Source organism: Meles meles, chromosome 20 (assembly GCF_922984935.1).
Source record: "Meles meles chromosome 20, mMelMel3.1 paternal haplotype, whole genome shotgun sequence".
NCBI lineage: Eukaryota > Metazoa > Chordata > Mammalia > Carnivora > Mustelidae > Meles > Meles meles.
The window spans coordinates 52,950,540-52,972,553 of record NC_060085.1 but is presented as its reverse complement, the minus strand read 5'-3'; the positions used below and the strand labels follow the sequence as shown (position 1 = coordinate 52,972,553).

At 51.3% G+C, this 22,014-nt stretch overlaps 1 protein-coding gene across 14 annotated transcripts in view; it reads left to right on the top strand.

Moving 5' to 3' along the window:
* ATP2B2 (ATPase plasma membrane Ca2+ transporting 2) overlaps positions 1-22,014 on the top strand; it is a 367,384-nt gene that overhangs the window by 311,492 nt on the left and 33,878 nt on the right. For 10 of the 14 annotated variants that reach the window (XM_045990373.1, XM_045990363.1, XM_045990365.1 and 7 more), the window contains 5 exons: positions 793-852; positions 5,946-5,987; positions 6,841-6,999; positions 9,667-9,881; positions 13,560-13,802. In XM_045990373.1, coding sequence (XP_045846329.1) covers positions 793-852; positions 5,946-5,987; positions 6,841-6,999; positions 9,667-9,881; positions 13,560-13,802 — 719 coding nt within the window. The remainder of the gene's footprint in view (positions 1-792; positions 853-5,945; positions 5,988-6,840; positions 7,000-9,666; positions 9,882-13,559; positions 13,803-22,014) is intronic. The other 4 variants (XM_045990366.1, XM_045990371.1, XM_045990369.1 and 1 more) reach the window with 2 other exon arrangements.

The following is a 22,014-nucleotide window of genomic DNA, read 5'->3' as shown; positions in this document are numbered from 1 at the left end:
CCACACAGTCCATCTCCCCCCGCCCCAAGAAAGAACAACCAGAGTGCATCTGACCATCTCACGACATTTTTAATTGCTAAACTAAGGAAAACTAGCTAGTACCTTTCTCTGCCTCATGTGCAAAGTACAACATACTGGAGGTCACCTCTTCAACGATGGGGCATCTTGTATGGGGGTGACGAAGGCGATCTTTAGAGTGCTGGTTAGGAAGGAGGAGGTGGCTGTGGGCAGTGGCCTGAGTCAAGGGCTCGAATCCTGAGTCACCACCACCGCTGGACAGTCCCTCTGGGACAAAGAGATGATGGTCACAGCAAGTACCTGATCAGAATGGCGGGTACCTGCACCGTGCCGGTTGCTGAATGTTTTGAAATGACTCCTGGCCATGGGTCCCTCTGGCCCTGATGGGCAGCCAGATGCCTTCTCCTAGAAGCTTCTCTGATAGGGACCTGCCTGATTGGCATGGCCAGAGCGGTGCATCGGTCCAGACCTTAGTACAGAACGGTGCCATGCTACCTAACCACATTTATCATCTGCCATGTTTTATTTCAAAGACCTTCCATGTCTGAGTTGTTTTTTTTTTTCCCCTGATTTTTATGACATCTCTATGGGAACGTTCCACCCCCACCCTCCCAAATTTGAGTTTCCTGATTTCCAACAGAGATTTTTTTTTTTTTAAGAACGTAGTTATGTTATTTCCCGCAAGTTGGTTCATGTCTATTGTTGTTGCTGTTCTGCATTGTTGCTTTTCTCCATTGTGACACACTGCATTTTCCATCCCTCCCACCCCCGCAGCGGCCGATGGTGCAGCAGGTTCAAATGCTGCCGATAGTGCAAATACCAGCCTAGTCAATGGTACGTCTCCGATGGCGAGCTCTCGGTCTCGGTTGGATGGGCATCTCTCTCCCCCACCCCCAACTCTGGGCTTGCCTCTCCCTGTTCTGGACCGCACAGATCTTGGATGTGCATGGGCAGCTCTGGGACAATCATCCTCCCACGTGGGGCAGGCGCTTAAGAGAGAAGCCACCAACGGGGAATCAGCTCCGCGCCCGCTTACGGCAACCAAAATGGCACTGGCTCCTGTGGGGCCTTAACCCCCAGTGGAGCCCAGAAGAGGGACATACCCTGGGCTTCCGATCTGGCTCCCAAGAAGCAGCATCCCACCCCTCGTGGCCCTCTCCTAAGCACACTCCTGGCCCCTGCTTGGGGAAGAAGGCCTGGGGTCAGGACCTGGGCTGAAGCTGGCGTCTGGGTCCCTAGGGAAGTCTCCCGTCCTCGACTTGAAAATTTCCTCGAGGCAGGGGGACCCAGGCCGGGGTTCAGCTCTTTGGCCCCACCCCACAGCATGGCTGAGCCACTGATAAACATTTCTTCCTCTTCTTTTTCTCGGAGTGAACGGGCAGGGGGCTCGCTTGGGCGCGGGCCTGGTTCTGTCCCTTGGAAGTGGACTGGTGTTTCCTGCTGTTGCCTGTGCTAGAGCATTTGTCCTGAGTCTCTGCATTCTTACGGGCCCTCTCGGGGCTGCGGGGTGGTGGGGGGGGGGGGGCAACCACGGTACCTTGGGATCTGCATTTTAACCTCCTTACCCACAGGCAAGAAGGAATTCCATTCACTTGCCTCCAAACCTTTAGAGGATTTCTTATTTCTGTACCCTCCCATCTTCAGAGTGATGAGGCTTCTGTGTACTCAGATAGGTCCCCTGTCCCCAGATTAGGTAGCATGACAGTCACCCAAGCTGAGGGCTATAGGGCTTGATCATAAAACAGTTGCCCCGGGGAACTGAGGGAAGGGAAAAGCCTTTCTTGCGGCATTGCTACACGCAAGGCACTAGGCTGAGGGTTTCTCATCCCTTATATCATTTCCTCCTCACCACTCCTGGAAGACGTGGAGGTCTTGTCCTACCTCATACTCCCATCCCCTGCCCCAGACCTCTGGCTGGGCCACCTGCATTCAAAGTGACCAATGATGGAAGCACCTTGTAGATGTCAGGGGCCAAGAAAGACACTTCTGTGAGCTGCGTCTTGCTAATTTGGGTGTGGGTCTATTTCAGGCACCGGAGGAGAAAGGAGAACAGCTTGGGGTGTGGGAGGTGTCATGCGTCAGGGAGGGGTGGCGAGGGATGACAGGGAGAACCAATATAGGCAAACCCAGGCAGGGGGAGAAGGAAACAGGAGCTGGCATCCTGCTTCCCACAGAGCAGCGAGCCCACTGGGCTCAGTGAACATACAGACTGCATCCAGCCTGGTCCATCCTAAAAAAAGTCTGCTTCACTTCCAAACTGTAGCAGAAAACTCCTGGTATCCTGAGAAAAACTGCAGGAAAGATGGGAACTTGACTACCTACTGTACGCCAGGCATTTTGCAAACATTTCCTGCTCATGGCCTCATTTGATCCTCATGAAAACCCTGTGATACAGAGTTTATTTGTCTCCACTTTAAAGATAGGGAGACTGACGCTCAGAGAGATCAAGACACTAGCCTAAGATCACAGAACAAGAAAGAAGCAGACCTGGGATTTGAACTCAGGCCTGCTGGCTCTAAAGTGCATATTCCACGTCTTGATCCAGGGTTTCCTGAAAGAGTGTGTCTTGTAAACGTCACAGGAATATTAATAGGCCCTGCCCCCAAGAAAAGGATCCTTGGTCAGAGATGTTTAAGAACCATGGGACAGAATTGGTCTCTTCCTTATTGCAGGACTTCTCAGAGCCTTGAATATGCTGGTATATAGTGGAAAGTTAGCCATGTAGGGCTTCCCAGGCTGATTTGGCTGCAGGACCTTTTCTGGCTGAATCTTGTGGGATTGGTTTGTCTCTGCAATATACTTAGGGAAATAGTGCTCTAAGCCATTGCTACTCAAAATGTAACCAGAGGAGCAGAAGCCTGGACATCTCCTAGGAGCCTGTTGAAAATGCAGAATCTCAAGCGCAACCCCAGACCCACTGAACTAAAATCTGCATTCATATAAGCTCTCCAGTCTAGGGCCATACCACACTGAATGTGCCTGATCTCATCTAATGGGCTCTCCAGGCTCCAGGCCAGAGTGTATTAAAGGTTGAGAGGTGCCCGGCTGAGCCTGGGTCAATGAGAGAATTAACCATTCCTTTTCTTCCTTCCTCTGAGTCAAATCAGGATGATTGGCTATAGAAAACACACTTAGCTGGCAGTAGTCCCTCTGAGCCCACCCCCACCAAGCCCCCTCCCAGCTGAAAGCAGGTGTGTTCCATTCATCTTGGAGCCATTATGATGGCCATTATCATTTTATTATTTCATTTACACTGATTAACATACCACTGTTCAATACATTGCTTGTAATCACGGTTAGTAAATACACCGCTCTGAACTCCAGGTATTTACGGGGCACTTTGTGATGCTTTTCCTAAGCATCACCTTGGTCGACATTGTCACATGTCACGGAGGAAGAGATGGAAGCACAGGCAAGAGAAGTAACATCTCCCAGTTCACCTCATTAGTGCTCCGTCTCCCCAAAGCTTGTTTATCAGGTCACCTCACCATCGAGCCTCCATGCACACACTTTTCACACCCATGGCCCATAACAGACCCATTTGTCAAAGCTGTGTCTGTATCTGATGTGGGGTGGGGGGGTCTCCGAGTCTCCGCCCAAGTTCCCCATCCCAGCTCCCCTGCAACAGCCCCCTCTCCAGGGTTCATGCACGGAGCCAGGTCTGACTGTCCCCCCATAGTTCCGGGGGCCAGGCGAGCTCCACTTTGGCTGAGAAAAGCCACTGGCTTCTGAGAAACCAGGCCATGTGCGCAGAAGCACCCCCACAACACTGCTCCCTCCCTTGAACATATGCGCTGGTGATTATCTTTCTGGCCACGTGATCACTGTGGAAATAAAAGAGGAAATTGCTAGCTTGGTTAATGGGCGCACACATGGGCTATTGCATTTGATAATATGCAATGCAAATAAGGCCCCTTTGTGTCTTCTAGAACCAAGTATGGAAGAGGAGTCCTCCCATGCCCTTTAGCCCAGTTAGTAAAATTATTTTTGAAAATGAAGTTAATTATTGTAGTTCATTCCTGTTGGCTCTAAAAAGGCTTTTTCTGTTTTGTTTTTAATCCAGCAAAAAGAACTTTGCAATAGAGCAATGGAGGCCTTCTCTTTCCGCCCCCAGGGTGGGTCCCTGACCGTTTGCCCTGAGAGACAGTGGGAACAGCCCAAAAATTCCCCTGGAGAGGTAGCATGGGGCTGGGATCCAGGAAAGCCACTTCTCCCCTCCGAGTCACTTACGGCGTGATCTGGTGTGGGTGAGGACAGTGTTATGGAACCAGTAAGGCAGCCACACGGTTATCATCAGGATACTCCAGAAATGAGAGCTGTCTCTGAACCTCTCTTGGCCTCAGTTTTCTCATCTGTAAAATGGGAGTGCTTAGACTCCCTCCCATCCCACCCACAGGGTATTAGGGAGATGGGCAAGAGAGGAACCCACAAACTGCAGAATGCTAAATGGGAAAGTGGTTATGACTAAGGCCACTGTCAGGTGCTCTGGAAGCTGAATGTTGCTTCCCTATTTTACAGAGGTGGACACTGAGACTGGGAGAGGTAAAGCCGCACAGCTAGTTCATGTCCAAACAGGGGCACACAACCACCTTGATGACCCTCCTCTGGGCTCAGAGGAGATGAGGGCTAGCTGCCTTCTCCTCAACTGGGGTGGAAATATAGATGGGGCCAGCTCTCCGTTAACCCCGGGAACCCGGGCAGGTCATCTGTCTCTCTGAGCCTCAGTTTCTCATCTGGAAGTGGGTGCAGGGCAGGAGTGCCCTTGTAGGGATGTGATGTGGGTTAGATGAAATCACGGAGGTTCTATATGCACCAGGCATGTGGTGGGTTCTCACAGAACGTGAGCTGTGAGAATCACCTTCACAGCAAATGGCCAAGGGCAGCTGACCTCCGCAGACTGCTCCCAAGATAGCAAGGCCTGTGGGCAGAGCTCTGAGTGAGCTCAGAGGACAGGCCAAGGGGACAGGAGGAAACCTCCTCTCTGTAGTGCCAGCAGGTAAAGGCAGGTGTCTCAGCTCCCAGCGAGGGGCCACCAGTACGGCCCACGCTGCAAACCCAGCCCACAAGCCTCTGGCCGAGACTGGAGCAGACTGGGGGGACTCCCAGGCAGCCCTGATTAGGAGGTGAGCAGCCCCAGACTCAGCCCTTTCCCCAGCATTGGCATGCAGGGCCGGGGCAGGGGGGCACCTGGGGGAGTCCACCAGCCCTACTTCCCTGTCTGCTAGGGCCCAGGCTGGTCAGTCTCAGAATAAAGAGCATACACCCAAGTGGAGGGAGGGGTCGGCAACTTCCCAGCGGGGGCAGTGCTTGGGGCCCCTCAAAGCCCACCACTTGGGAGCCCTTGCTCACCCTTGGCATGGGTCACTCTCAGTGGAGCTGGGCGGGGGGTTGTCCTTGCTGTGGCTTCACACTCCTCCAGATGGACAAGGAGAAAGCAAAATTCTACATACATCACTCCTGGAGCCAGGAACTAAGGAACACATTGACCAAAGTCCTCCCCTTTCTAGAATGTGTGTGTGTGTGTGTGTGTGTGTGTGTGTGTCTTTCATTTCCTTTGCCTCCTCTCGGCCCACCAAAGCACTGACCAAATTAATCACTGGGGACCTGAGGACCCCTCTGCTTCCTGCCAGCCAGCTCTGGTCCCTTTTGCCCTCAAAAGCAGTCATTTACTCAGTACTCTCCGGGCTGAAATAACTCCCGCTGAAGCTCTCTCTCCAGCCCCCAGAGAATCAGGACGGAGCTTGCAGCCAGTGCAGTGGCCAGGTTTCTTCTTGTCTCAGGCCACCCTAGCGTCCCCGTGTGGAGGGACGGAGTCGACCGGGCCCTTCCTCCATCTGTGACATGAATGTCGGTGGCCCTGTTGCGTCTGTGATGATCGACGTGTGTTGTCTGTTCTCTGTTGTCTGTTAAAATTCTCTGTCGTGTAGGTAAAATGCAGGATGGCAATGTGGACGCCAGCCAGAGCAAAGGTAACCCTTTTGTATTCACCGGCTTCTGGGGTCCCTGCTGCCCCTCCCCCACTGGCTCTGAGAGCCAGGCTAGAAGCAGACTGGTCTGTGCCTGCAGGTGCCTGGCATGGGGGGGCGGGGGCGGGGAGGGGGTGGCTGTGATTCACGTGGTGGCAGGCCCAGTGGAGACATCACCCATGAGGACAGGGGCCACCTGTGAGCCAGCTCTTCCCCAGCCTTTGAGCTAAGCTACCCATTTTGCTGAAGACTTAAAACTGGTTCTTTGGAATCCTGAGGGGCTAAAGGGTAAGGCCCCAGACCCACCAGTCAGTCCTTCACCGAAGGAAGAGGAGGCTTGGCACCCAAGGACTAGGACACTCTCTTTTATCTTTTAAGCCCCCTTTGTGTCCCTCTTCTCTGGCGACTATTAATATCCCAACAACATACTCAAGAACCCCCCGAGGAAGGCCAAGGCTATCTGTCTTGTCTAAATGTGGTGAAAGCTGAGGGGCCATTTGGGGAAGGATCTCTGGGCTTCTTCAGGCCCAGAGGGGACCCCAGCCTACTCCTCCTGGGAACCCAAGAACTGTGTCACTCCCTATTGACACTTGGATTCCAGATCCAAGGCAGTCCCTGGCCCTGGGACCAGGGTCTCCAGTTGGAAGAAGCAGACCCCGTATCGCAGGGTGTCTGTGCCAGCCATGCAGGGGTCCAGATAAGGGAGTGAGTGTCTCACCACACTCCCCTGGGCAGGCAGGGTGGGTGCCAGTATGTCCACCCTGCAGGCTGACCTGGCTGTGTGGCGTGTGCGTGTGTGCATGCATGTGTGTGCGTGTGCCTGTGTGCGTGCATGTGCATACTCTGCCCGCTACAGCCAAACAGCAGGACGGGGCCGCCGCCATGGAGATGCAGCCCCTCAAGAGTGCTGAGGGTGGCGACGCTGATGACAAAAAAAAGGCCAACATGCACAAGAAGGAGAAATCCGTGCTGCAGGGCAAGCTCACCAAGCTGGCTGTGCAGATCGGCAAGGCAGGTAAGCGTGCGGCCGCCGTGGACGGTGCACAGGGGGACGTGGGGTACAGAGAAGGCCCCCAGCCAGGGCCCCGCCCCGAGCTGGCTCTCAGTTGCCTCATCTGCAGAGTGGGGGCTGGATTAGGACTCTTGACTGGCCCCCCCGACCCCGGCTGCCGTGCAAAGGAAAGATTGAAGAGGATGAGGGCCATGCTAGGAGCCCAGTGAGAATCTGAGCCTCAACACAAGCCTGATCCCCACCGAGCTGGGAGCTCCAGGTGATGGCTGGTGGTGGCCCCTCCAGCCCAGGAAGCTGAGCTCAGCTGCAAGGCCAGCCCTGCCCGTCTGACATGGCCTTGGCCTCTCCTCCCGCATGAGGACACGCAAACACCAAGGCCTCCCCACCTGGCTGTCTCCCGGCTCTAATTATAGGCACCACAGCGTGGAGAAGGGAGGCAAATTACAGGCTTGGCTGTCTATATTTAAACTAGGGGCCTGGTGATAGCTCCCGGCTGCTGGGAGCTTGGCTTCCCGCCCCTGCGACTGTCAGATGGGGATAGAGCCTGCTCTGAAGTCCCACAGCTGGAGATGGGGGCGGGGGGAGCGACGGGCACAGGGATTTCCTCCAGCCTTGGCATGCAGCAGACTCCGCAGAGCCGCAGTGCCGGCACTGGGGGGCAGGGAAAGGAGCGATGAGAACCACCCACAGCCTTCGAAGCCCTTGCTCACCCCCCACCCCTCCTCGGCCTTGCTAAGAACAGAGTTCGGGGTCAAACACTTCTAGGTCCACATCCCTCCTCTGCTTCCCTCTTGGGCTGAATTCCCTGGAGCAGAGTCTGAGGTGGATTGGTGCAGCATTTTTAGGGGCAAGGGTGCTCTCCGGTGAGACCTGCAAAGGGTAAGACTCAACAGGGCCACGGAAAAAGCCAGATACTTCCTGGAGAAATCCCCGTCTCTACCTACCTCTGCAGGGTCTGTCTGGTCTCGCAGCGAGGGGTCTGGGCTGTTGGACCCTCCACCTGAGCCATTGAATACTGGCCATCAGATTGGAGTGGGGTGCCATCCCAGACACGTCCTGACCAGGAGACGGTGCTCTCTGAAGTGCGGACTTCCTCTGGCAGAGTCCGCAGCTGTGCACAGCCTCTGCGGCACCTGCACATGCCTGCAGCTCCCCGAACAGCCAGGGGATCTCAGGGGATCTGAGCAGATAGCCACCCACGTCTCCTAACTCTGTAGTGTTCTCGGGCCTGTGGCCTTGGACGTGTCCCTTCCCTCACTGACCTCAGTGTCCTCAGCTGAAAGAGGGCTCCCTGCTCTTTCCTCCATCCAAAACCCTCTTTCTGCACGTCACCCTCTGGCTGATCCTTCTCATCATTCCTCAATCTACTCAAGTAGATGATCAAGTAGATGATCAAGTAGATCATCATTCCTTGATCTACTCAAGTATCACCTCCTCCAGGAAGTCTTCCCTGAACACCCTTGCTAAAACAGTTCCTCCCCACCAGCCCGTGTTGTTCTGTTTTCTTTTCTGAAGCTTGATTGAAGTACAATCAATGTGCAAAAAAGTACACACATGTAGTGTACATCTTGATGAATTTGGACATGGGAGTACACCCATGATGCCATCACCACAAGCAAGGTATGAAACATATCCCCCAACTCCCAAAATTCCTGTGTTCTTTCCCGGGTTTTTCTGTTTTCCTTTGTTTGGGGTCAGAACGCAGAAGAGGAAATCCAGCCTCTTACCCAGTTTTGAAGTTCACAATACCATATTGTTCACTATTGGCCCCGTGGTGTCAAGCAGAGCTCTAGAACTTCTTTATCTTGCAAAACTGAAACTCTATACCCACTGAAAAACAACCCTCTCTCTCCCCCTCCCCACGGCCCCTGGCAACCAACCTTCCACTCTCTGCTTCTATGAGTTTGACTATTTCTATTCCTCATGTAAGCCCTTCTGTGTCTGCCTTCTCTCATCCAGCATCATGTCCTCCAGGCCCATCCATGGGGTTGCAAGTGGCAGGACTTCCTTCTTTTTTAAGGCAGAGTCATACTCTGCTGTGTGTCTGTGCCATGTTTTCTTGATCCATTGGTCTGCCGATGGACACATGGGTCGTTTTCTTACCGGCAGCCCACGTGGCTCTCTATCCCGTCGTCCTGCAGTTCTACACACCATTATCCCTCCATGGACGGTCTTGTTCATGAGCTTTTTGCTTCTTGTCTGCCTCCCCCTCTGAAGTCTCAGCTTCTCAAGGGCAGGGAGTCTGTCCTCTCTAGGGCTGTGTCCCTGGTTCCTGAATTAGGAGCTACTAGGTTCCTGGGCAGGTGAGTTGATAAGTGGTACTAAGCGCAGATGAACGTGTGTGAGAACTATGCAGGGAGTTCGAACTGATTCCCATGGTCTCAGCACACATTTCCTGAGCACCCGCAAGGTGTCGGGCACTGTGCAAGGGGCTTTACATGCATCCATCACTTTTGATTTTTGCAAAACCGCGTGAAATAAGCATGCATCCCCATTGCACAGAGGAGGAGACTGAGGCTCTGTAAGACTGAAGGACGTGCCCCAGGCCATAAAGCTATGAGATGTGGGTTAGGGTCCACCTAGCCAAGTGTTTGGTCCCCATCTCACTTCCCAGGGCCCCCACCCTCGGAAGAGCCCCTAAGCAGATCTGCCCCCCGACCCGTGTTACAGGTCTGGTGATGTCGGCCATCACGGTCATCATCCTGGTGCTCTACTTCACCGTGGACACCTTCGTAGTCAACAAGAAGCCGTGGCTACCCGAGTGCACGCCCGTCTACGTGCAGTACTTTGTCAAGTTCTTCATCATCGGTGTGACGGTGCTGGTGGTCGCCGTGCCGGAGGGGCTCCCTCTGGCCGTCACCATCTCCCTGGCCTACTCAGTGAAGGTGAGAAGGAGAGGACCGGCCGGCAGAGCTCGGATCAGCTGCCCCCAGCCAGGGCTCTGGGGGTGGCCTGTGGGGCAAGCGCTGGGGCCGTGAGTCGAGCTAAGAAGACGGAAGGGGGCACCCTGGAAGCTGGGAGACGAGAGATATGTGGGAACCCAGAGCTCACATGTCCTCAGGGAGGCCTATAGCCACCCAGAGGGCCACATCCTGGCTCCAGGGACAGCCAAGTGTTGCCTTGCAGATGCAGCCGCCCCCTGCATTGCCCACTCTCCACATTTTTCCCAGAGAAGCCAGAAACCTGGACTTAATATAAGCTCTCTTGATTTTTAAACATTGACCATCAGCTCCACTTTTAAAAAAGAAAAAAAAAAAAAAACCACCATAAAAAGCAGACCTTACAATGCAGGCCCAAACCCAACCCCATCCCACCAAATGTAAGGAGAAGTCTGAGGTCAAAGTCCCATGGAAGCTGTGATACTTCTGCAACTCATCTCAGAGGTTGCTCCCTGAAGTTGGGAAGAGATGAGCCTAAAGCCAAAAGAAATCTGATTTAAGGACACCCCCTCCACTCCGGGGATGGGCTGAAAAGGGAAGAGGTTTGAAAAGCAGTTTCATGAAGGGTGATAAGTCCATGAAAGCTGACTGTGGACACTTGGGCCTGGGGGTGGGGTGGGTGTTCCTAGTGCTCCCCAGATGGCAGAGCCCTGCCGCCCCCTGCTCCCAAGCCAAGGCCGACCATGGAGTCCGAACACTGGGCTGAGCATCTCAGTGGCTGCCTCAAGCTTGGGGCCTCATTCTCTGCCATTGGCCTCATGGTTTTCCCACCTCGGAGGGCAGGGCTTTGCACTCCTGGTCCCCAGTGCCCCAACGCCAGGACGTCCCTACAAGGATGGAGCCCTGGGCATGTTTATAAACAAGGCATGGCTCTGAGACATTGGCAGAGCTGCCGGAGGGCATGGCGGGCGTCAGTTTCCAACCTGGAATTTGGACTGGGCTTGCCGATGTAATTTCATACAGAAAAGAGATCTCCAGGCAGATGCCAGAAAGTGGCAGCTCTGGGTAAAGGATACGGCCCTTATCGCCTCCTTATTTTAGGGTTCTTGAAGAAACTCCATCTCACAGACCAAAGACCAAACAGGTCACAACACGATGCTGCTTGGGGGCTTGGGGCCCAGAGATGGTGATTCTCATTAAGCCATGAGAGGGGACCCCCACAGCCATCCAGCCGAGCTCAGGGTATCTTGAAAGTCACACAGAGGTAGTTTGGGGCGACCATATACAGACCTTTTTAGGTCTCTGCACTTTCTGCCATTCGCATCTCTGGCATCTGGTACCTTCAGCTGTCTTAGGTCATGTTACTTTTATAGTCACTTGATAAACTGAGTACAGCCGCAACCCAGGAGAGGCAAACTCTCCCCTCTCTGAGCCTGGCATATCCACCCGGGGAGCCACCATTGAAAGAACAGAGATGGCTCAGAGAGGCAACGTGAGCCGTATGTGTGATTTTAAATTCCCTCGCGGCCTTGTTCAAAGGAAAGAGTGAAAAGAAAGAGGTGACGTTAACTTTAATAATATAATTTACTTCACCTTTAGTAATACAATTTAGTTCACCTTTATGTCCAAACATATTATGTTAGCAATCCAACATATAATCAATATACGAAAAGCTAGTGAGACGTCTTTCATTGCCTTTTTCCTAGTAAGTCTTCAAAACCCAACACATATTTTTACACGTACGGCACATTTCACGTCAGACCAGCCACACTTCCAGGGCAGAGCAGCCACCTATATATTCATTCTTAAGCCCAACAGACGAACCCTGTTCCGGCAGTAGATGGGCAGGGGCCTGATGGAATGACCCAGGCTGTGAAGCTAAACAGAGCCGGTCTCCAGTCTCAGCATTAACCCACATTAGGTGTGTGATCCTGGTCAAATCACTTGGCTGTGGCTTTTCCATTCACCAACGTGGAGGATCACCATCCCCGAAGGTTTCACAGGTCTCCTGTGCCATCAGACTAGAAAATGAACAGGAAGAACTTCGCCAGCCGTAAAGCGTGTTGCAAATTCCTATTGCTACTGCTCCTGCATTCAACATACATGAAGTGTCACTATTACCACAGGCTATAATAAGATTGCAATAGCATATAATTCTACCAATACTCATCTCTTCATAACATGAACGGCTATTAAAACTATTCTAATGGCACTCTTTTTTTTACCCTTTTTTTTTTTTTTTTTTTAAAGATTTTATTTATTTATTTGACAGGCAAAGATCACAAGTAGGCAGAGAGGCAGGCAGAGAGAGAGGGGGAAGCAGGCTCCCTGCCGAGCAGAGAGCCCGATGTGGGGCTCGATCCCAGGACCCTGAGATCATGACCTGAGCCGAAGGCAGCGGCTTAAACCACTGAGCCACCCAGGTTATAAAGAGTTAGGATGGGGAGCAAGAATAAAGGAAACCAGATTACTAGGAACAGATGAGAACTTTGTCTGATTCTGCCTCTAGCAGCTTCTCTGGTCCCCCCTTGCCAGATAGGGTAACTGGGTCTGCAGGGTCTATCTTAAGCATGACACTTGCTTGAGAATTACTTCATTTGCATGAGTTTGCTTGAGAACCTCAAAGAAGCTAGGAGTGAAGCTGGGAAGATAGGGAGGAAGGTGAATACCAGAAAATTCATAATAATATGTATGGTGGGATTTCATTTTTGCTATAAATTTAAGAAGAAAAGATGTCTATACATAAGATGTATCCATTCTGGGTGATGGCGTGAAGACGGATTTGTTTTCTTTTTTGTGTTTGCATATTGAAAAGAAATTGGTGGTTTTGTTATACGAGGTATAATATGTATGCGATGCAGAAAAAAAAGTCAAATCTGTAGATTTTTTTTTAGAATCTATAGATTTTTTTAAAAGGAGGCAGTAAAGGGGTGCCTGGGTGGCTCAGTGGATTAAGCCGCTGCCTTCGGCTCAGGTCATGATCTCGGGGTCCTGGGATCGAGCCCCGCATCAGGCTCTCTGCTCCGCAGGGAGCCTGCTTCCTCCTCTCTCTCTGCCTGCCTCTCTGCCTACTTGTGATCTCTCTCTCTGTCAAATGAATAAATAAAATCTTTAAAAAAAAAAAAAGGAGGCAGTAAAAATCTCCTGTCATTCTACCACCCAGCAATAATAACCCTAATATTTTGACATTTTTCCAGATACTGTCCTATGTCTATGAACACATACATGTATCCTAAATTTATTTATTTTTGGTGGGACCAAAAATGACAATGAGATCCAGCCACCAGCAAAAGATTTGGGGGGGGAAAAAAAACCCTTAACCAAATAAAGGATGGCTACTTCTATTAGGGTATAAGAGAAAAATATTTGAGGTCATCGTAAAAGATCCAACATTAATTTACCACCCTTTTCCCTATCTTTTCCATAAGGAATACAGATTCTAAAAAAAAAAAAAAAAAGGCCAATTAATCAGATCTTTTAAGTGGTTCAATAAGGAAAGCGAATTAAAAGGCCGCACACACACAGATCCCCGATTCCACATCTTTGCACATACGGGAAGCCACGGGGCAGATGGCAGCAGTTCTGCACCTCTTACTGCATGCTTTCCCAGTGCCTCCAACCCCACTCCCTGGCCCCCCAGCTCCCTCTCCTCACTGTCACCCTCTCACCTGCCCCTGCCCCCAGAAAATGATGAAAGACAACAATCTGGTACGCCACCTGGATGCCTGTGAGACCATGGGCAATGCCACCGCCATCTGCTCGGACAAGACGGGCACACTGACCACCAATCGCATGACAGTTGTGCAGGCCTACGTCGGCGACGTCCACTACAAGGAGATTCCTGACCCCAGCTCCATCAACGCCAAGACCTTGGAGCTGCTCGTCAATGCCATTGCCATCAACAGCGCCTACACCACCAAGATTCTGGTGAGTGGTGCAGCCTCCACTGGAGGAACCAAGGTCCGCAGGGTGACGCGGAGACACCAGGCAGACTGAACGATGTGATTCCTATTTTTGAATCCTGCTGATGTATTTGGGGTGGTCATATAGCAAGCAACTTGTTTCTTTTTGATTTAGCGATGATGTTTATATGACCCCCCAAAAATGTTAATTGCGTTTTTTAGATCCTGTCATTGTCCTCCTTGCAAAAACAAAACACTTACTATTAGTTGGCTTTTGCTACATTAACTACAGTAGCCCCCCTTTCAGTTACGGGCGGTCAGCCTCAGCCCATGGCAGCTGACCCTCCTTCTGACATATCATCCGAAGGTCAAGAGTAGCCTCGTGATTTACGGCACAGGCTGGACCCTTCCTCCACTTCAGCTCAGCACATAGGCACTTTATCATCTCACAGCAGCACGAGAAGGGTGAGTACAATACAGTAAGATATCTAGAGAGCGACCACATTCACATAACTTTTACTACAGTAATTGTAATAATTGTTCTATTTTATTATCGGTTCTTAATCAGTTGTTAATCTCTTACTGTGCCTAATTTATAAATGAAACTTTATCACGAAGATACATGTCTAGGACAAAACATGGTATACATAGGGTTCGGTACGATCCACAGATCTGGGCATCCCCTGGGGGTCTTGGGACATATCCCCCCAAAATAAGCAGGGACTACTGGACTCCAAAACTTTGTGGCTCCAAAACCAAACTGTACTTAGTGCACAATTCTGTGGGTGGGCTCTTCTGCTGTCCATGGGACTCCCTCTCACATCTGCATCTGCGGTGGCTCAGGTGGACAGCTCTGCTGATCTCAGAAGCACCGTAGGCTGGGCTGGGATGGCCTCAGCTGGGATGGTTCATTTTGGCTCCGCGTGGTCCCAGCTCTTCCAGCAGGCTGGTCTGGGCTGGTTCACATCTTGGTGCATCCTGGTGGCCAAGGCAAGCCAAGAGGCCAGTACAGATTCAGGGAATGGGGAAATAGACTCCATCTCTTAATGGGAGGAGCTACAAGATCACACTGCAAAGGGCATGGATTTAGAGAGGGAACTAATTCGGCCATTTTCAGAAAGGATCGACCGCCGGTGACGTTGTTGTTAGTAATAGTGGCAGTATCACAAGTTTCGATAAGAATTCTCATATTCCTCTCTCAGCTAAGCTTTGTAGACTCATCATGCTGCGATCCCTATTTGGTATAGAAGCACAGATGGCCTTTTTGTAATTAACCAATATTTGGATGAAGAGAAACACGGAATGGTCCATCCAGAGGTCAGTCGGCAGCCAGATGTAGGACATCTGTAGTGGGAGCATCTAGGTGAGCGGCTGGGCTTTTTTCCTTGCCTCCCAAATGTGCCCTAGCCCTGACCTCTCCCTTCTGTCCCAGAGCCAGCTTGAAGCATCATGGTCGGGCTGGGTTGTGGGAGCCGCCAGGAGTTTATCCAAATGGGGAGGGAGAGTGTGACCCAGCAGCGAGGGGCTGAGGGCTGGTGGGAGAAAGGGGAGGAGGCAGCTTCTGCCTCCAGAACACTGGGGCTGCAAGGTCTGCACTGTCCAGGGCCGAACAGCCACCCACATCACCCCAGCACTGCAGGCTGAGGGAGGCCCCCAGAGGAGAGGAGAAAGTAGGTCCAGAGGACGCATACAGAGGGGTGATCCAGAGCCCCTGGGGTGATGTCAGAAATGATGACGTTTTGTCTTCTTCCCACCCCATCCCCGCCCCAATTTGGGAATCAAGGGAACTCAGCAGTGTTTTATGCTGTTTCCCAGGTCTTCCTAAAAGACCTGAGATGCTGTTAATGATCTTGTTCTGCAGATGTGGCAGAGAAGGGAGCAGGGCAATTCCCAGAGCAGGCTTCGAAGATGGGGTGGCCGCGGGGCCACAGCCCTATGAGGTGGGCTTGGATTGAGATGTAGGTTATGTAATCACAGTAAAAAAAAAAAAGCTGTTCTGGTGTCTGCCAGGAGAGCTGAGGAGACATCTCAATTAGGTGTGTTGCAAAGCTAGAATCTCATTTCCAGATGTTGGTCGGATCCATGTGGCTTTAAGGACAGGGGTCAGTCTGTCTACCTGGGGAGGTGTAGCTGCTGAGACTGGAGAGAGGCCAGGGACCCAGGAATTGGGATCCTTGGTTTGTAATCAGGCTAAGTCACTTACCTCTCAGGTGCCAGTGTTCCCTGATGTGCTTTGAGCCCTAGCATTCCAGGACTCCTGTACCTCTTCTGTCCGGATCCTTACTGAAAACCCCCTAGCCACATGGCTGTCCTTCCTGGGGACTGATGGTCCTCCATATAGAAGGGACAGCAGAGTTCCCTGGTATGACAAAGTAGTTAAACTCATCCTCTGGAGCCAGGCAGCCTGGGTTCAAATCCCTCTCTAGCTACAAGAATGCAAACAAGTTCCTTAACTTCTCCGTGCCTCAGTTTCCTGGGGAAAATGATAGGATTATTGTGAGGATGAAATGAGTTAGTAAGTGAAAAGTGCTTTGCACAATTCCTGGCTCATATTCAGTGCCATGTATGGTTAGTGTTGTCATTATTCAGCAACAAGATCACCCTTTGAAAGGGGAATCCATCTGTAGCAATGCTGAGGCTAACAATAATTAGCAGAAGCATCAGAGCTTCAGAGGAAAATGGTCTTACCTAGAGTCACACAGCCAACTAGGAACAAAGCCAACTTACAGATACTCCAAAGCCAGCTGTTGAGTAGGGTGTCCAGACCGGGCTCTTGGGCACTGAAATCAGTCCTGCAGAATCTTCGTTTCGGAAAAGAAGGCCTGGGGTCCAGATTCACAGCCAGGGCCTGCCAGCCATATAGGGCAAAGGGTCTCTGAGGGATGGTCCTCCCAGGCTCAGAGGACTCCTGAGAAGAATCAGGGGCTACTTAGTCCAGAGTGGAAGTCCAGCCACCCTCCAAACCAGGCTAGGAAATCTAGACAATAGCACTTCCTAAAGCACACAAGGCAGGTAAAGGCAGGCAGTGTCCTCCCCACACCCCCTATCCATCAACTTTGATAAGGAAATGAACCTGGCCTGAGAAAATCAGACAGGGCTGTGTTTCCTCCTCTGTGAGAGCACTGACTCTCCCATGTCTTCTTATTCTCTGACATAGACAACGTGGGCTCGTTGAGAGGGAGAAACACATTTGAGTCATCTCTGTTCCCCCAGGCATAGCTCCTGGGAAACACAGGTTGGGTGGGTGAGGTAAGTGAATTGATTAGTGAATAAATATATAGATATATAATCAATGAGATGAGGATGAGGTAGGGAGACAGATGGATGGATGGGTGATGGATGGGTAGATGGATGGATGGGTGGATGGTTGAATGGATGAGTGGATGAATGGATGAGGATGTGGGCAGTGGATGGGTGGATATGAATTAATAAGATCCTCAGGACACGACTATCCCTATGTTCTACTTTCCTGTTCTTGTGGCAGCAAGAGGTAGGAGTTGGCCCCTCTCTGTCCCATGGCCAACACCAGTGCTCTGTTGCTTCCTCCAGCATACTGAGCTGCTTCTGCAGCTGCCCCCAGCTCTCTAGTCTACACTAATCTAGAGACCTCCCAATTAGCTAGCACCTTTCATTCTTAAAAAGCAAAAACAGAAAAACAACCTACTTGAGTATTTCCAGTGTAGTTTGTATGGGCGTCATCTCCATGGACTCACAGGCCTTAGAGACCCTCTGGTCCAGCCCGCTCACTTTACTCTGAGACCCAGAATTAGGAAGGGACTTGTCCCAAATTTCCCCGTGGGCAACTGAAGCTGGAATGCAGATGTCCTGACACCTAGTCCAAGAAGCAGTAAGGTTTGGCTCTGAAGTCCAGCAAAACAAGGTTCAAACTTCATCTCCAGCACTTACCACCTGTGTGACCCCAAGCAAGTTACGTAACCCCTTTGAGCTTCTGCTTCCCAATCTGCAAATCTGTAAAGTGAATATATAATTAATCCTAGTTGCTAACATTCACTTAGCCAGGCTCAATGCTAAGAAATTACCCCCATGTAGCACTTGTACAATGATCCCATGAAGTACGTGACATCACATGTCTAATTCATAGATCAAACCCCGAAGCTGGGAGAAGTGAAAAACCATGCTTGGAGTTCCACAACAGATAAGAGGCTGAGCCAGGATTAGAACCCATGTCTGTCCAACCCAGAGCCCATGCAGCTCACTAGCATTTCCTGCCCACATGTGGCTGCACCCTTGCCTGGAGACAGCTTCAGAGCCACTGTGAAGGTCGGATGAGAAAATATGTATGTCCCCGCACAGCGCCTGACAGGTAGGAAGCACTCAGGCCACGTTAGTTACTTCTCTCATAACTTCTATTATTATTCCCAAGCCATATCCTCTGTTGTTTATTTTGCCAGTCACTGTCTTGCCTGACCCTCCACCTCCCTTCCAGGGAATCAGGGCAAATAGGACCATTCCCATCTTGAAGCTAAAAACACTGAGTGTAGAAATATCAAGAAAGCTTCCCAGGATTGCTCCTGACCGCCAAGAGGCTGATTTGGACCCAGAGGATTCCAGAGGAGTTTACCAAGCAGGCAAGGGCATTCCAAGCAGGGGCACAGTGCTGCCAAGGCCTGGAGACCTGACAATGTCTGGCTCATTCAGGTGATCTGTGGCCTGAGCACTTCTCCGGGGCTGGAATAATGAGAGCCAGGATGGGGCGGGGGGGGGGGGGGGGTCATGGGGGACAACTAGGTGGCATCTGATAAGCCCTTAAAAGGATTCTGCTCACGGCACTCAGGAAAGGCAGCCCAGGCAGGGGTGGAGAGTGGTGTGAGGCCCGGGCTGCTGGCCAGGAGGCCTGGTAAAGTGGCCCAGGAACCCCATGCTCCATCCTTTCTGAGCATGACAAATCTTTCTTCCCCGTCTCATTTCAAATCATTAGGAACTAAACTTGCCCTCTGAGAGAAGCTGTGTGAATCATCCTTGAGTCAGAAATTGCTCCCCTGCCTCAGAAATCCTGGCACACTCTCAGATTTGCTCTGTTGCCTCCGACCCTTTGAACATCAGGACTTCTAGGTCCTTCCCGTAGCCCTGCTGCTTCTCAGAACCACAGCTTCGCTTTAAGGTGGAAGGACCTCGTTCCTCACTTGTGAGGCCTTGTGCTTTCTCGGGAAGGCGGTCTCCTTTCCCAACCACGTATGTTCTGCGTGCTGAACCCACCCAAGCAGACCTTAAGTTCATGTTTTGTAAGACCTCTTTCGAAGTGGGTTGACACTGCAGTTAACATCTGAATTATTAAGCCGAGGATGGGGAATTGTGGAGCAGAATTCTTGGAAGTTCATGGCATATTTCTGAACACATACACTGTCGAGAGAAAAACAAGTCTCCCTGGAGCCTCTGCAGTGGTTCAGGAGGAAGGAGCAAAAAAGGGGTTTTCTGGCAGGATGGTCTTCCTGAGTAAATCAGCCACACTTCACCTAATTAGAAGCCCGAGGCCCTCAGGGCATCCCATTCCTAAGCTGAGGTGGCTGTGATGCTGCCTTACCCCCGAGAGCCCCAGTAGTCCTCAAAGGCAGGAAGGAGCCGTTTAATTGTATTTCCCATGTCTTAGAACTTGGGCACTTAGAGAGGGACTCCAGGAAGCAGAGACCAACCTTGAACCTAGATCTCCCAGCTCCAAACAAGGGCCCTATTGAATATCCCAATGAACCTCAGAGTCCCCAAGTCAAACCACACTCTGAGAGTGGGCTCGGGCCAAGCCAGGGCAGCCAAAAGGTGCGGAAAACTCAGGAGGTGACTTTGCGGGGCGCTAAGATGGGGAGGTGGGGTGAGCTGTGGTTCTGGTAGGTGAAACAGCAGGGGCCTGTGTGTTGAACTCAACAACTGTTTCAGTTGTTTTGGTTTGTGTTGTTTTTGCAAGCACTATCTCTGGGGGAAGAGTTTAAAGCAAATAGTCCCAAATGGGGAATTTGGATTTTTAACAGAGCTGTTAATCCCTACATCACACCCTGTCACCCTGCATGTGTGGAGGCCCACACACACACCACACACACAACACACACCACACACACACGCCATGCACATGCCACATACCACACACCATCACACACATGTCACGCATATACACACACCTGCACACACACCACACATCCAATTAATTACACACACCACACACACCATGCATATACACCTACCACACCATGCACACCACACACATGCACTGAACACACCATACACACACCCCATGTACATGCCACACACACCATGCACATACACACATATGAGTACACACAACACGCATACAATTGCATACACACATCATACAACTGCAGTCACACACCATACACAAACACACACACCACCACACAACTGCATATATATGCACACCACACACATACAACTGCACACATAGCACACATACAATTACACACACCACACACATATACAGTTACATGCACACACCATACATAAACACACACACACAACTGCATGTATATACACGCCATACTCATACGACTGGACACACTATGCACATACACATCACGTGTGTTTACAGCTGTACACATACACAGCTACACACACACACTACACATACAATTACACATACAACTGCACACACCACACAACACAGCTGCACTGCTGAGCCTGGGAAGGGCCCCAAGGAGTCTGCTTTCTGGGAGTAGGTCTCCCCAGGGCGTCTCGGGCGGTCCCTCTGTCCTGGCCACTCACACTGATCTGCCTTCCCAGCCTCTGGGGAAGAGCCCAGGGCTCTGCTGCCTCGTGTTCCTTGGGAGGCCTAGCACTGAGAAGCTCCTGGGGAGACAGGTCTTTAGAGGAGAATTCTGGAAGCCAAAGTTCCACCCCATCTGGCCTTCCACGGGCAGCACCCCACATGCACAAGCACAGAATTACTCGTGTATTGTTTCCACAGATATTCACTGGTTACCCCATAGTGGGAGACAGACACATTCCCCCCGTCCCCTTGCACTCTAAATCAATCATCAACCAGTTCACTAGTTCATCAGAGATCTCCAGGGCTAGTGGGGACAGGATGGACTCTGGGGAGAGCATGTGCTGTGGGCTCAGAGCCGAGAACACTGGAGTCAAATCCTAGCTGGGCCGCTGACTAGCAGTGTGAGCTCGTCTCTCTGGGCCTCCCTGCACACAGCTGTGAAGTGGGAGCACTCTCGCTGGCCTCCCCGGGCGCTGGGGGGACACACCCCGGCCACGCATGGGACAAGCCCGATAAAGTACAGGGCCGATCAACATTCAAACAGTGGCCGCTGCCGCTGCCGTTAAGCTGGTTGGTGGTTCATCCGGGCACAGGGCGGGGGGGTGGGCGGGGGGCAGTGCCTGTTGAGGGGTGAGGAGGAGAGGTCCAGGCCACCAGAGAGGGCCACTCAGCAGAAAGTTGTTTTCTATCCGCTCCTAGAAGCATCATCATATGGCACGTGCTACAGTTTACTATGCTGGGTTGTTTGGAGGGACTTTCTGGAGGTTTCTAAGCGGTAAAACACCTGTAACATCAAATGACCCATCTAAACTGTTTTTAAGTGGCATTAAGTACATTCCGGTTGTGCGACCATCCCCACCCTCCAACCCAGAACTTTTCATCATTCCAAACTGAAACTCTGTCCCATCAAAAACTAACTCCCCATTCCCCCCCTCAACAACCAACCCCTGGTCCCAACCATCCTACTTTCTGTTTCTGTGAGTCTGACTCTTCTAGGCACATAGTACGGATGGAATTCTACAGTGTCTGTCCTTCTGTGACTGGCTTATTTCACTTGTAATGTCCTCAGGGTTTATCCATGTGGTCACGTGTGTTAGAATTTCCTTCCGTTTTAAGGCTTGTTAATACTCCCTTGTATGTCTGGACCACTCTTTATTTATCCATTCCTTTTTCTATGGACACATGGATTACCGCCTCCTCTTGGCTTTTGTGAGTAATGGCGTCATGAACATGGGTCTTTTGAAGTTCCTGCTGCCAGTTCTTTCAGGGTATATATATATACCCAGAAGTGGAATGCTGGATTATATGGGAATTCCATGTTTAATCTTCTGAGGAAATACCATCCAGTTTTCCACAGCGGCTGCACCTTGTCACCTTCCCACCAACAGCACACAGAACTGCGATTTCTTCACACGCTCACCAACGCTCGTTTTCTGCTTTGGCTTTTTATAGTAGCCATCCAAATGAATGTGAGGTGGTACAGGCTAGTTATGCTTCTTTTTTTTCC